A 15,927-nucleotide genomic window follows, 5' to 3' on the forward strand; every position below is an offset into this window, starting at 1 on the left:
TTTTGTTCAGGGTGATTGTGCAGCTTTTTTTACCCTGACAAAAAAAAAAAGCTTTTTGGACACTGAGATTCCTATAATGCGCATAGTTTGTAATAGTTTCCTCAGTTTCTGCTCTAACAAGCAGAGCTCATCACTCATCACAACCTTATTTGTTTTATTAGAGGGTAATAAATTGATATCCCTAGGACTTTCAGATGAAACAAGCAAATTTGATAAAAGAATATTTACAGAGCAGTTCCTGCCAGCAACAGTCAGATCACACATAATGGACGAGGCATAACAGAGAAGTAGTGGTTAGTGTTCTCCAAAAGAATTTTTACAAATTAAATTTTCTCAGAGTTGCTAGGCAGAATAGCAGAAAAGGGCTACTTCCAGCACACACTTATGGCTAAAAACTAAAGAGGAGGTTTTTAAAATATTAGTAAGTACTCCTTGTCATAGACTACCTTCTGCATCTTCTGGATAGTTCTCCTGCTCACATCTCATTTCTGATGATATAGTACTACACTATCATGCTCTTCTTAAAGTCACCACTGGCTGGATTTAGGATACAGCCTAGAATGAGAGCCCTCAGAACTTCAAAATTTGTATTTTCTCTATTGCAATTTGAATGATATCATTAACCTTTAAACCACACTTGCCTCCAAATTGCAAGTTGACATGGGATTTGGGATCTTATGACGCTAACTCCATAATACACTTATCTGAAGGCAGCCAAACAGTCCCTGAGCAATGACATCCAGTTCCCTAGATAACATAAATGTCACAGAGTCTGTGTCATGATAAAGGCAGCAGTACTGCAGGGCATGCAAGAGATTGTAAAGTTCAAGGTCCAGGTATACTGTGATGAAGCACACTGTTAAAATGTTAGTGCACCTCTTCAGAGTCACAGATTCTTTGGCAGTGTCCACATCCTTACTGGTACATTCACAGGAGGATACATGACAAGCAAGAGAGAAGAGAAAATTCTACAAGTCACACAATGTTTTTACAATAGTGGTGTTGCATCACTGTCTCAGTTTTCCCTATGGGGGATTTAAAAATGGTTTTACAATTTGGCATTTGGCAGAATTTTTTCTTACTGTGTTCAGGCCACAAAATGACATCTTTCTGCTTTTAATCTACAACATATTAGCTTTTTATTGGTAAAAATCTGTGTGTCAGGCTGGGTAACCTAAAGCTTCCTGTTTCTTTTGAAGGTAGAGTTTTACATTATCTCTCAAAAGACTTTGAAAATTCAAAACCCCATAAATTTCATAGTCCTTCTCCAAAGCCTTGTTCAGTTCCAGGGAATACTAGGTACTCATGAGGACTCCTTCTTCACTGCTGTGGATGTGGATGCAGAGGGCATGGCGGCTTCTGCACAAGCATGGTGTAAGAGAACAGTTTGTAAAGGCAAACTTCGTGAACGAAGGTTTGGGCAAGGCTCTCCCCACATGGGTGTGCCCTTCGAGCCTGCGCAGTGAATTTTATAGGTGAGGCTCAGCGTGCACAGAACTGGCCCCACCGTTTCAGTCCTAAGGTCCATCTACCACAGCCGAGTGAGCTTGGACAGTAGCAGTGAAGTCCTCAGGACTGTCTACAGCACCTGGTACTAACCGGGGCTGACCCTGCTGAGCATCCAAGATCTGACGGGATGGGATGGCAGGGAGGCATTGAACTGCCTGGTACGGTCTCCACTGAGACTCGAACTCACGACCTTGTGATCCAGAGTCTAGAGTGCTCACCATTACACCACGGGACCGCCTCCAAGAGAACAGTAGCTCTTGTCTTTTACCCTTATGGGAAGCACACGGAGAAGGAGCCCATAAAAGGTGGGTAGACCTTTACTTTGAACTTCCAAGTAGGCTGTCAGGGGTGTCAAAAAGGAATAGAAGTTACAAAAATCTTAGTGATGCATTTTTCTGTCAGTGGCTGGTTTGTAATAAAAATGACATTTTTTCCTGCCACCAAACCCCACGTTTCTGGGGACCTGCAGTGCAAGCAGTTTGCCTGAAAATTTTCCATGTCTGTTTTTTTCAGTGACCCCCTCATGCACATCTTTAGAACTGATGTTAAAACCCACTTTTTTCAGGTGGTGCATCTTTTGTTATGTTCTGTAATAACAAATGTAAAGCTGCCCCCTGACAGAGCATGCCAGTTATTTTCATGGTACTATTCAATGCAGCCATGGATAAACACCATTAAATCAAAAGTTGTAGGCACTCTGTCAATGACTGGATGGCCATCTAAAAAACAGGATCCTACTCGACAATCACCATTTTGTAACATGTAACAGATTTGATTGGTTTTAGTTTTGGCTGCATCCATACTCTTGAATAGAATGCGTTGAATACCTCTTTTTCCTCTGGTGATAGCTGTCTGGAGAGAGGAGTGTCACTGTGCTAGGTTTAAGGGGCATACACTGGTACACAGACTTGCAAGTAGAGGTCAGTGTAATGCTGGGGATCTCTACAGTAATAAACCTTTACCTTTTCATTGTCTTTTTTCCCCGAATCTGTGATGGGTCATCACTATAATCTCATCCTTGCATAATCTGCAGGCCTCCCTAAGATTTTTCCATCTTGTTTGCAAAAATAACTCTGTTCATTTTGCAAGTTAAAAATCTATGGATTAGTTTTGTGCGGTCAAGTTTCAAGTCTTATGCTGTCCCTATCCCCTAATATTCCAGTGGTGGGAGAGGGCCCACATGTTTGATTTTCTGCAGTGTTGTAAAAAATGGGGGAGATAAATATTCCTCAAAAACTGAGGGAGGATGTTTAGCTTCATAGATAAAAAATGTAAAGACCCTATGAAATGTATATTTCTATATATGAGTTTATCACCTTGGGTGATTAATGACACATGCATTTTTTCATTTAAACACTACTTAACAATGAAGTAGCCTAAAGTGGACCTAAGGTAACAAATCTGTATTCTTCTACGTAGTGTCCAGTTCCTAGCCTCTGCCCTGTAAGTCCCACAGCCAAACACATTCCACGGCAGCTGTGGGATGAAGTGCTTCCTCCTCCACCTCTGCTGCAATAACAAGTGAGCCCCTTCAGGGAGATCATCTTCTACCCTAGTGGACACTATTGCACTGGCCTGTGTGTTCAAAAAAGCAGTTTGCACCCAAGGGCTCTGATGGTTCCCCGTTGTCAAGAAGACACTTGGAGTAATGCAAAATGCATTCAACTTTCCTAATTAGAAGTCTTCATTCTAACATTTTTTTCTCTGTTTTCTGGATCTGTAAGTGAGGTCCCACAACTAACAGCTGCACCTGCCCTCTTGTCACCACCTAACTGCTTGCTACTCCTCTATGCTTGAAAATACACATTCATAGTTTGTACATAGTAAACCCTTCCTTACTGTCTATTGTTGAAGCCTGTAAAAACAGGCTTGGCTGCCCTTTTATCAGCAGCATCCCACTGATGTTCTCTGAGAGCATAGGGCTGCAGCCTGTGTCCCAAAGCTGGATGCTCAGCCCTCCAGCCCTTATTTGAAACATCAGCCTAAGGATATGGAGAAACATATAGTACTAACCTCCACCCCTCAATGGTGCTATAGGTAACTGTAAGATCAGCCACAACTACAGGGAGAGGGAGCCTCCCACCAACACTCATCCTTTCTGCATGAGAATGATCTTGAAATCCAGTTTGTGGTTCATGGGCCCATTTTTTCTGGTTCACCTGGTATTTTTTTGGAACATTTTTATATCTTTTCCTTTTTGTACCTTCATGCATCTTCTTCTGAATTTGGCACTTTGTTCTTGCTTTCCACTTTGCAGACAACATTACCTGTGTCTTGTATCACCGAGCAAAGTCCCAGCTCTGCCTCAGTTGCCTTGCATGCTTATCCTGCTGGACTGTGTGCGGTCAGGAAGCTCCCTAATACATGTATAATTCTATATATGTATATGTTGAATACAGCTGTATATATTTTTATATCTAAACTCTTCCTGGCCCAAAGGACATAGGCAGGTAATCACAGGACTGCCTGAGAACATGTGGGTACAACCGGATCAAGAAATAGCCATCAGACAACTCTAGTGCAGTGTGAAAACCTGTTAAATGCATCATGTTTAACCACAGGTGCCATAAAATGTGTGAAAACACATGATTTTCCTGTAAATGTTCTGGTTCTGTCAGGTCCTTTTACACTACCTGATGTTTGCATCCCAGTGCCCTGAAGTAGGTGTTGATTTTCATTTTTTTTAAGTTTTGACCAAGCAGAAAAAAACAGAAGGAGATGGCCCAAATGTGCAAGTGACACCTCTCTCAAAAGAGATCTCTCTCTTCTACAGCCTTAGAAAAAAAATGTGGTGTAGAAGTTGAAACTGTCTCCAGGCAGCTTCAAGTTTTAGGATTGGCACTTACATAACTGATCATACTAGGCCTTACTGAATTTGGCATCCTTGTAGTGTTGTGTTTTTCTCATAGATGAACTGTTCTTGAGCAGTTTCTCCAATGTATTAAGCACAAACAGGTTTTCTTCAACATCAAGCATGCAGGTCTCTTCTCTTTCTTTCTCACACTTCCCCTCCTCTTCCATCCCCCCTCAACAACAAATGAAGTTATTGTGGCCATGGTGGCTGTGAAGTCAGTCTAATAAAACCCCCATATTTCTGGTAGTGTGGTGTTATTAAGAATGGGCAATGGAAAGAAGTAAATTCAGTTTGGGATGGGTTGCAACAAAATTGTGCTGGAGAGGGAATATACAAGGCTATTGCCCCTGTGCTCACACACTTTGCAGATCAGCAGTAACCACAATCGCAGTGAATTAGCAATGCTTCAGTACCAATAGCTCAAGTCTCTTACAGGGTTGAGGGAATATTGTGGGGTGTACACCTGCTGTGCACTGTAAGTTCCAGCAGAAGACATGGAAACTGCTGCTCCAATCCTGGCAGCAGGGAGGAATGCAGCTCTGCCCTGGTGCAGCATTAGAATTCAAGTCTTCAGAGCAGAATGGAAAACCTTTCCTTTCCATATATCCCAGGATAAAAGAGGTACAGGAGACAAGGGGTAAAATACCTACAATGTACTCAGAGTGGCTGTGTATGCTCAACCCACCTTTTATCTGTTTTTGAAGTAGTTTCTTGTAATTTTCACTATATAGGCAGCACAGGGATAAAAAAGGAATTTCTGAAATACTGAGAAAATCGAAGCCATAATTATTGTTACAGTTTCAGAGTGAAATCTTTTCTTGAAAATATACTATATAGCAGTTGTAAGAGGAATGGGGAAACTAGTATGTTCAATTTACAAAAGAGTGGCATCCGAATAAATATTAAGTAATATATTTCCATGTTTGTTTGTTGTGTTTTTTTTAATTTGAACTTATATCAAGAATACAAATTGGGAGAAATATTATAAGCCATTAGTAATTCTATTGGAATTAGTTTTTGAGGAAACAAAACGTAACAAACTCCATATATTATATGATAATGAACACAAACAGTAAAAACCTGATGGTTCCACCTCTCAGAATTTCCAAGCAGATTTTTTGATTCTGTTGTTTCACTACCCAGGCATATATGAATTAAATTTTTGACCTCTGGATGTTTCATTTTGGTTATAGTTGATCTGATTTTTCTCATGTATTAAGCTTTCATATTCCCTGCTAGATTTCTTATGGCTGCCTTTGTTAACCTCATAGTTTAATATAAAATCTATTTAAATGTAAGGATTTTACTTCCTCCATTTGTGCTAATTGCAGTATTTACTTTGACAGCACATGTTGCCCATGTTTTCTGATCTGAGACATTCAGGTAACAAACTAATTTTTAACCAAATACTGCAACCATTTTGCATTAATGTCTGCTTTCTTAACCTCTTGACCTTTTCTTAAATTCTTTTTTACAAAAAGTAGTAGCATTGAAACAGTGAATTAATTATCTGATTATCAGAGATGTTAGGCTAGTCAAGCTTCTTAAAATAAGAGCAGCGGGTGTTTCTGTACTTTGGAAAATCAGACTATAAATGGGAAAGAAACAAAGACATCAGATTTAAAGAACATCTGAATGTAAAGTAAAAGCAGGGAGACACTTCCTAAAAAGTGCTTAAATACGTATTTAAGCACGTATTAGTGCTTAAATAAAACTGTTCCTCGTTGAATAGTGGATGTTCCCCATATAACATTCTAGCATGATGATGTAAAGTAGTTTGGGTGTGGGAGACCATACCATGAAGCACAGGAAATAGTTGAGATCTTTTGATATGTTTATAATACTAAGTAAATGGGAAATGACTACAGCTGAGGTTGTCAACTACTTCACAGTCTGGCAGATGGTCACATTTCACTGTCAACATTTCTCTGAAGCAAGGTGTACAAGTGTATTCTGCAGCTCATGCTCGGGATATTCTCTTAAAGAAATTATTTTCAGTTTCAGGGTTTTCTTAGTTATTCCTCATCTCCTCTGTGAGGGTCCAGAATACCCCCCTGCCACTTCTAATGGGTAAATATGGGAAACATTGTTTTCATATGGGGGAATGACTATTCCTATTCCTATTCCTATTCCTATTCCTATTCCTATTCCTATTCCTATTCCTATTCCTATTCCTATTCATTTCCTGCATGGGTGATGTCCTTCACAGTTCTGTTCCCCTAAGTCTCTGAAAGTGCAAAGCAGGGCATCTCTGCGTGCCTCTGCAATCTTCTTTGTAGGGGAAATGGCAAGCAGGGGGAAGACACGCAAGCTGCTCTTACAAGCAGTTGGGATTTGATCACAATATGTAAGTGGATCTCAGAATATTATTCCTTGGTTTAGTTGTGTTTATTGGGTGTTCTTCAATCACTAGGCAGAACCCAAAACAACATCTGTCCAAAGAGAATTAATACATAATGAGTATTAAGGGAACTACATATAAAAATGTAAATGCTGGGAAACTATTTGATAAACGTTAGTTTGAGAGATCTTATACAACACACAATTTAAGCTTAAAGCATGTTGAATACATGGGAAGAGTTCTTAGGCTGAATGACAGACAACTTTTATATGAAACAAGGTTTTTGATATCTGAAATTATCAACATCTGTAAAGGTCTCTGCTACCTGCAGTTTATCAGCTTCCTTGTCCCTTCCTAAATTTAACTTGCAAGCAAGCCACTCCTCATTGCATGGAACAAATATTATTATTGTAGTTGGGATATCAAAATATTAATGTTTTGTGAATAAGAAAAAGTAGTAGACTATTCCAAGAGATATTGTTCTTTAAACTTCGGGGACCTTGCTTATTCCTACAGCAACTAGAACCAAAAAAACCCCAGTACTGCAAAGGTTCACTGTAAACACATCTGAGCCCTGAACCTGACATGTTGTCATCTCTACCCCTTTTGTTTGAACTACTATAGACAAACTAAGTGGTTTGTTCTAGTTTTGCTGCACTTTTCATCTCATCAAAATTCAAAAACCATTTAGCATGGAACAAAATGATTGGACTTGGTAAGAATGTTTCCAGCACAATCAGCCTCTGCAGTACTCCAATTCCCTGACCCAAAAGTGAGACATGAAAATGTTCACAATTTACTAGAAAAAGCAGAACAACAAAACATGCTTTTCTCCATTTCAGCAGTTTAGTATACGTGAATTTATATTGTCATTGAAGGCACGTTAAATGTCCCATACATAATAGAAAATCCCACACAGAGTCTCATATAACAAGAACATCTTTCTTGTCATGGAGCTCATAAAATGGCTGTAAGCTTGCCTGTAACACATGAAGCACTATGAGTGAAGCAGAAAATCACCTAGTTAGGAAATTAAGTTAGTTCTTCATTCTGACCTCTATGGATTGCTTACTACCAATGACACCTTAAGGGGAAGATGTAATTCATATCTGGATGATCATTATGTATCATGGGTGTTCATTTTGATTGGGTTCTTGCCCTGAAATCTTAGGTACACAGTAAAGGAAGGTAGTTCCAGTCCCACTTGACTGTTTGTTATAGAAGAATTACTTACCTAAGAAAATGTATTTATACTTTGGAAGCTGTGTATCCCAGTTGAAATATAACGTTGCTTAAAAGTGATTTTTGAAAAATTAGATCTGACTTGCTTGTTTCCAGCTTATAAACTAGTTACCATATCTCTGTGAGCGTTTCTTTCCTAATCTGTGAAGGAGACATCTTTACACTTTGACTGGCAAAGCATGTAGAACATTACTAATGAAAGAGCAGTTCCTACAACAGTATTTTGGGTTTGGTCCATATGAATGCATTTTTTACAACCTTTTTTTTTTCCCCAGCATCTGATTATTGCCAAAGAATTATTAACAAATGCATATCTTATTACCTGCTCTTTTTCTTCTTATTTTTAAAATAAGGTTATAAATTTATTGACTTAAATCAAGAATACTGAATACTTTTCATGACAGACACCACTTCAAGAGCACTGAAAGACACCCACAAAGGAATGAGTAGAAGCAGTGCCTGAAACCACAGAGTTCTGGAACCAAACCTGATCTATATGCACCAGCATCTTCAGAACAGTACACTGTGCATGTTTAATCTGTTCTAGGACTATCAAAGAAAGTATTCCACACTGGAAAGGTTCAAACATGGTCTCCTGATGTTTCAGAAGTAGAGTCTGAAGTCAGAGTAGTATATTAGAATAGTTTATCTTCCTAGTGGTGAAGTATTTCTGTATTTTTTTCTGGTGATGCCTCAGTGGTTTTTGATTTTTGATTTTTCAATTTTTATAGATTTTTGAAGTAGCTATAGTGAATGTAGATTTTAATGCACCAGGATTTCTAGTAGCTTAATGTTTGCACATCCCATATCAATCCCTCAAAAGTCTGTTAGTTGTTTGGTCTTCTTTTCAAGGCAGAGTTGCAGAAAAACATCTTAAGACTTGCACCATGAGACACAAATGTAAGCAGAGTGACCTCAAACCTCAGAACGCTGAACAGCCTCCAAGTACCCTATGTGACATGAAGAAGATGAAGATGATGAAGGAGAGATCCCAACTCCCCCAGACTCAATTCCTCATGGGATATGCCAGGGGGCAGAATGAGGCAGAACTGGGAGGTGGCAGAGCGAGGACCGGATGGACATTAGTACAAAAACCATGAGAACAGTGTTCGAGCATGCATGTGGATATATATTCCTGTGAGCCTTGGGTCTGGAAATAAAAGACCTACCCTTTTTATCTTACGTTACACACTAAGTTGGCTTCGAGTCCTGTTTTCTGTGGTCTCTTAAGGCAACACTGGCGTTAAAGTGTTGAACTGTAAATGACAAAAATATTTAACTGTTTATCTATATATATATATCGAGGCCATGCTGATGAGAACGCAGCTGGGCTGGGCAGGGCACGTCTCCAGGATGGAGGATCACCGCCTGCCGAAGATTGTGCTCTATGGTGAACTTACCACTGGCTGCCACAAGAGAGGAGCCCCAAAGAGGAGATACAAGGACTCTCTGAAACAACACCTCAGCCTTGGCCATATTGACTGCCACCAATGGTCCACTCTGGCCTCCAATCGGGATTCATGGAGACACACCATTCACGACACTGCTGCTTCCTTTGAGAACGGACGCAGAGTCGGTCTTGAGGAAAAAAGACAATGCAGACAGAACCGTTCCTCACCAATATTATCTAAGGAGACTTTCCACTGTGCCTTTTGGGCCTATCCCATATTGACCTTTTTAGCCACCAGCACGCTTGCAGCAAGCGTGGGTAGTGCCCTTCTCAAATCTTTGTTTGTGGAGCCTAGCCATGATGATGATATATTTATGCAGATTATCTATCTATCTATCTATCTATCTATCTATCTATCTATCTATCTATCTATCTATCTATCTATCTATCTATCTCTATCCTTTAGCTGTCTTTTTTCTTCCCCTACAAACCTAGCCTTGAATGAAAATTATCTAAAACTGACTATTGTTGTGGTAGCTTGAAATCTTATGGTTTTTGTTTGAGTGGTAACGGAAAGTACTTTGGGTATGATCAGAAGTGACTGTATTTTATCCCTTTCTTCTTAAGATGTTTCTATTAGAAATTCAAATTCAAATGAATAATGTAAAAAAGCTACTTGTTCCCTTATATGTAAAAAAATATGAATTGTGGCAAATACATTGGCCAAAATTGGTAAAGCCCAAAGAAAAAAGACAACTGAAGTTTTCAAATTGGTTTTATTTAGACTGATGGGCTGTAGGCTTTTTAATATATTTTGAAGTTAATGTTACTTGGCAATATAATTAAACATGTCTTTCTTGATTCACTCAGTCTGAATACAAATTTTGATTTAGCCCTGAAGGGATTAGTTCAGGAAGAAGTTATGCACCTTTTGCAATATTCATAGCCTTTTTGAGGAAAGGAGGAATGTTGCACAAACAAGTACAGTCACAAAGACTACTTATCTATTTATATTAACCCTCTAAGTAGTCTCTGTTCTCATCTCTCTACTTAAGGTGTGGAAACTCATTTAAGGTGAACTGTAGTGAAGTGTGAAACACTTGTTTTAAGCATATGTTAGCTTTTGTGAGTGAGGGTAAAATTCCTGGGGTAAATTTTCTAGAAAACCATTTTCATTTGCAAAGCTAATAGAATTTTGCAAGTAAGGTTTAGTGTCCTGTTTCATTACCTACTAATGTATTTGCATACCAAGATTTATATGTTGTGTTAATGCATGTGGTTTTACAGGGTAACTTACAGATCCTTTGCAAGTGTCAATAAATTGTCCTTGGCTTTTATGTATTCTTTGTACATGCAGTTGCAGTTTTCTACATGGCATATTTGTGAACAGAAAACTGCAAAAACTTGGTCAAGCCAATTTCCAGAAAGAGCTTACTTTCCAAATGCAAATTCCATTGGTCCTCTTCTTTTTAGGTAGCAGTTAGATGGCAGCCTTGTAGGTTGGAAGTGGTATCATCTTTGAAATTTCAAACTTTGCATTTTTTCACCTTGTAAGAGTTCTGCTTTGAAAATTTTGTAAGAGAAGATGAAAAGGAAAATTCTCAGTGATATGGAGTTGTAGACTTGTTCCTTGAATATCAACAAATTAAATGAACATTTTAAAATAAAAATGTTGCCTGAGGTTTATAAGGAGTTTTGTCCTGTGGTAAAATGGAATGAAATGTGGGATGGGATCTCAGATAAGAGGGTATTGCTGGCTTTCATGTCAGCTCTGATTACTTTCCCACGAGTAAGACTGAACTTCTCTGACTTCAGAAGTAATATTTCAGAAGACTGCATCTGATCCATAGAAACTATGTAGAAATTAGCATTATAAGCATACTATCAATAGGCTTCAAGGGCCATGGAATTAACCTGTTAACATTTGTCATTTTCCTTATTTGTTTGCTATCTGAAACACATTTTTTTTGAGTTCTACCAGTTGTTGGCTTTTCTCTTCCATGACAACATTGCATGAAAGTTAATGTAACTGTGTAACTGCAGCAATCATATATTCAAGTGCTATCTGGCTGACATTGGTAACTCTTCCTAAATGGGGGGGAAGCTTGAGAAGGAGAATGCAGGTCAAAAGAAGCAGTTGTCCTAAAAGCAAAGGACAGAGAGTTTTTAAACGGTGATGTTTTAAAACACTTCACACTTTAATTACTTGTTCATGAAACAAAATATAAAACAAATTAATATTACCCAGTAAAAAGAGAGGTAGATGTGCTTTGTGGCTGAACTGTTGGCCAGATGCCTGGTTCAGACCTTCTTCTTCAGAGAATCATCTCCAGATTACTAGTATGGAATTACTGCTGTTACTGTGAAAACAGGGAATGCTTTTTTTCCCATACATTGTTCCAGCAAGTCTGATGTGCACCTCCTGAATTTCCTAATGTTCTGCTTCAAACCATGAGTATGTAATGAATTATTGTAGGCTACTGCTCCTATTTTGTACAAAACATGAAGCAATAACAGGATTCCTATTTTATTTTACCATAACACATTAATGCTGAGATGCAATATGTTCCTTGGTGTCAAAGAAGGCAATAGTTAAGACTGCCTAAACTTTTCAGGTTGCTTTGTCTTTATGAGCAAATAGCTAGGAGAAAACCTAGTTCTATCGTTATGCCACTGGTGAATGTAAATGCTTTTACTAGGCATACACTGGATATATTACGTTAAAAAGATATTCAATGCTGGCAAATTTTCCATACAACAGTTTCCTTCCTTCCACACGGACAGTCTAAGCTCATAAAAGATTTTGAGTCTGATTCTGTTCTAACCCAAGTGCTGAGTAAATGTAACTCGGCAAAAATTGATCAAATTGTTCTCACAGGAGAGACTATTTGTGCTCATCAATAGTTTTCATGGATCCAGTTTTCATAAAAGTGGAATATTTTTGTGGTCTTTAACTTAAGGAACTGAGTATGGTGTGCCCCCAAACACCTCAGATAGATGTATGAAAGTGAATTCAGTACTGGGAGAGGGCAAGTTGGAGTAATATGAAAAAATTATGCTGAAACGGAATGGTTCATGTCAGTACAATGTTTTGGTTTTCAATAATTCTGTCAAAAGACACTGATGCACATAATACCTTAGAGCATACAAACAGCTTCTGGGACTTTGGGAGGATGTAAGAGGAAAAGGATTAAGAAATCCTCTTGAAAAAATTCTTCCTGCCCTGTAAGGAGATGAAGACAGATTATGGTCATAAGTGGAACAAGGTAACTAGTTCTGTGTTGTGGAAAGTTGCTCAATTTCTGTAGAGAAGGAAGGAATACATGATGAAAGAGGAATAACCTCTGCAAAATGTTCACAAAGTAAAAAATTAAAACTAACTAGTGATGAATAGCTGATATTACCAAAGTATCTAGCACAGAGGCAAGTATTGTTGATCATTTTCTTACATCCATAACTCATGCAGGATGTTGAACTAGAGAGGGCTCCAAGAAAAACAAAATGAACCATTAAGGAAAGACTTGGGGAATCTGATCAAGTCTGTCAAATTATTAATGCTGTAGTTTGCATCAGTTCAGGAAGTACCATGGCCTGTTTAATACAGGACCCTAGCATAGATGACCAAAATGCTGCCTTTTGCCTTTCAATCTGTGAAAATTAAGTCTTAGAGTATATTTTTAAACACAGAATTGCTTTAGGTTGCTAGCTTTCAGGTTGGCATAGTAAAAGGCACATGGTTACAACTTGCGGCTTATCAGCTGATGTGAAACAAGCAGTGTTTCACACTGAGAGTTGCTGTGACATTGTTGTCCAGTCAACTATGACTACACCATAGCACTGAATATTAGCTCAGAAATATTTTTGGTGTGGAGAGTTACATCTATGAAGTGATACAGGAGCTAGAGATTAGGGGTAAAACTATTGACACGTACTAAAGTTTCAGTGCTTTCGAAAGATCATTTGATGATAATTCACCAGTACCTGAATAGTGGAAATTAAACATGTGTGTGAAGTTTCTGATGGATTTTCTTTTTTCATGAAGCTTTTGCAATTCAAAGGGCTTGGATGTTTACTTCATCCATTTTCATTGTGTGGTTATAAATCTATCTGTTACATTGTATGTCACAGGATTTTCCCCTAAAATAGGGCCAAAGGAGCAGGTCAATCGAAGCCATTGGCATGTTTGGTATTGCAGAACAGAGTACTGAAGATGAAGACTGTGGAATAAAATCTAATTTAGAGGAGAAAGTCTATTTTTATTATTATTGCAATTAATCTCACAAAAGGTGAGAGCATCATGAACAAAACCTCATACTACTGAAAAGTTCCTTAGATTGCTTATTTTTTATTTTCAGATAAGATTCATAAGAATTATAGAATCATAGAATGGTTTAAGTTGGAAGGGACCTCAAAGGTCACCTGGTTCTAACTCTCTTGCCGTGGGCAGGGACACCTTTCACTAAACCAGGCTGCTCACAGCCCAATCCAGCCTGGACTTGAACACTGCTAGGGATGGAGCATCCATGGCTTCTCTTTGGTAACCTGTTCCAGTGCCTCCCCACCCTAACAGTGAAGAATTTCCTCCTAATGTCTAATTTAAGCCTACTATTATCCCTTGTCAGGTCACTACCTGCCCTTGTCAAAAGCCCCTCTCCAGCTCTCTTGCAGACCTGCCTTAGGTACTGGAAGGTACTATAAGATCTCCTCGGAGCCTTCTCTTCTCTAGGCTGAACAAACCCAGCTCTCAGCTTCTCTTCATGGCAGAGGTGTTTCATCACTCTGATCATCTTTGTGGTCCTCCTCTGGACTTGCTCCAGTAGGTTCACGTCCTTCTTATATTGAGGCCCTCAGAGCTAGATGCAATTCTCTTTAATAAAGCAGTTTGCTAAAACATTGGGACAGAATGTAGGAATTGCCATTATTTGTTTTGAAATAAGTACCAGATTGCACAGAAAAACTTTTCAGGTAAGCTTTAAGTACATAAAAGTATAAAAATTGCCCTTGGTCTGTGACAGCATGAGGTCTTAATGCCAGGGGGAAAAAATTCATCAAAATATGCAAAAATACTTCAGCCATTTTAGAAAGTGTCATTCTACTGTGACAGAAAATGGTTTGTTGCACTGGAATGTGGAACTGCCTGACAGCTCCTATATCAACAGAGGGTTTCTCATGACCCTCCAGCTTCCAGAAGGGAGAAAATGTGTTGGGTTTGTGTGCCCAGGGTTTTGGTGGTGGGGAGGCTACAGGTGTGGCTTCTTGAGAAATTGCTAGAACCTTCCTCCTTGTTCAGCAGAACCAATGCCAGCCAGCTCCAGGATGGGCCTGCCACAGGCCAAGGCTGGGCCAATCAGAAATGGTAGTAATGCCTTATATTAGAGTGCAATAAAATTATTTTTGGTCCAAGTCGGGCCCTGCCGCTTGCTAAGTTATAGAAGAAACATGAAAGTAAATAGAGTACCTTTAGTTTAAATGATCAATAGTGCATAGAAGAGTGAGAAAGTAGTTATGCTGGGAAACCAGGCAAAGCAGCATACAAAGTAACCGTATAACACTAGATGTTCTCCGTTATCAAGGCTGTGTTCCTCTCTGACTCGGCTGCATGCCTAAAGATAGATACAAATACCCTGGAAACACAATAGTGAGGGTTATACAGGTGGATGAGGAAGCTAATGATGGGAGCAAAATAATGTGGGCAGAGGTCGTACAACCATTACCCAACAGGCGAGCATGCGCAGACCGTTGCCACTTACATAATTAATAGGTGGTGGTTGGCTGCCTCTCAGGCATCACCTTATACTGTGTACTGGCCCTACGTAGTATAACGTTCAGCTGACAAATAGGGACACCGGGAGTGGGGGAGCTGCGCAACACCCATCCTTCCACCGAGACTGTGTTGGCTCCGTGGGGACACCTGCTAAGCGTGAATGCCGTCCAGTTTCTGCTGATCCTGGTAGTCCTGGCCTGTCTGCTTGAGTGAGCATCAGTGATATGAAGTAGCTGCTGAAACATCAAGTATTTTGTATCCTTTTATCAAGTTTTAAGTATTTTATTCTTTTTATTCTCCTTTGTATTAAGTATTTTTTCCTTTTAATTTTCTTTTGCTAGTTGGTATTGCAATAAATGCTGTTTGTGTTATTTTATGACTGTGATTATCTTTATTCCGGACATGTATATAAAATGAACTATTACATGCATCTGTGGTAACACATGGAAGAAGAAGAAGAACAACTACTACAACAAAAAACCAAAACAAACCAAAACACACCCCCCCCCAAAAAAGAAAAAAGAAAAAAGAAGAGGAAAAAAAAGGAAAAAGTTGGTGTGCAGATACAACTGCTGCCGGAAAAGAGCAGAGTAAAAATATGCCACAGGACTAGTTCTGCAGACACCAAGGTGACACCAAGGTCAGTGGAGAAGAAGAGGGAAGAGGTGCTCCAGGTGCCAGAGCTGAGGTTCCCCTGCAGCCCATGGTGAAGACCATTGTGAAGCAGCTGTGCCCCTGCAGCCCATGGAGGACCACAAGGGTGCAAAGGTCCTCCCACAGCCCTTGTGGAGCCCACACCAGAGCAGGTGGATGCCTGATAGGAGCTG

At 39.3% G+C, this 15,927-nt stretch overlaps 1 protein-coding gene across 1 annotated transcript in view; it reads left to right on the forward strand.

Moving 5' to 3' along the window:
- The first annotated feature begins 1,349 nt into the window (after nt 1-1,349).
- Nucleotides 1,350-15,927, forward strand: part of ADAMTSL1 (ADAMTS like 1) — a 419,662-nt gene continuing 405,084 nt past the window's right edge. Inside the window, exon 1 of the mRNA XM_071581576.1 lies at nt 1,350-1,414. Within this exon, the coding sequence (XP_071437677.1) occupies nt 1,350-1,414 (65 nt within the window). The remainder of the gene's footprint in view (nt 1,415-15,927) is intronic.

This window comes from Pithys albifrons, chromosome Z (assembly GCF_047495875.1).
Source record: "Pithys albifrons albifrons isolate INPA30051 chromosome Z, PitAlb_v1, whole genome shotgun sequence".
NCBI classification, from domain to species: Eukaryota; Metazoa; Chordata; class Aves; order Passeriformes; family Thamnophilidae; genus Pithys; species Pithys albifrons.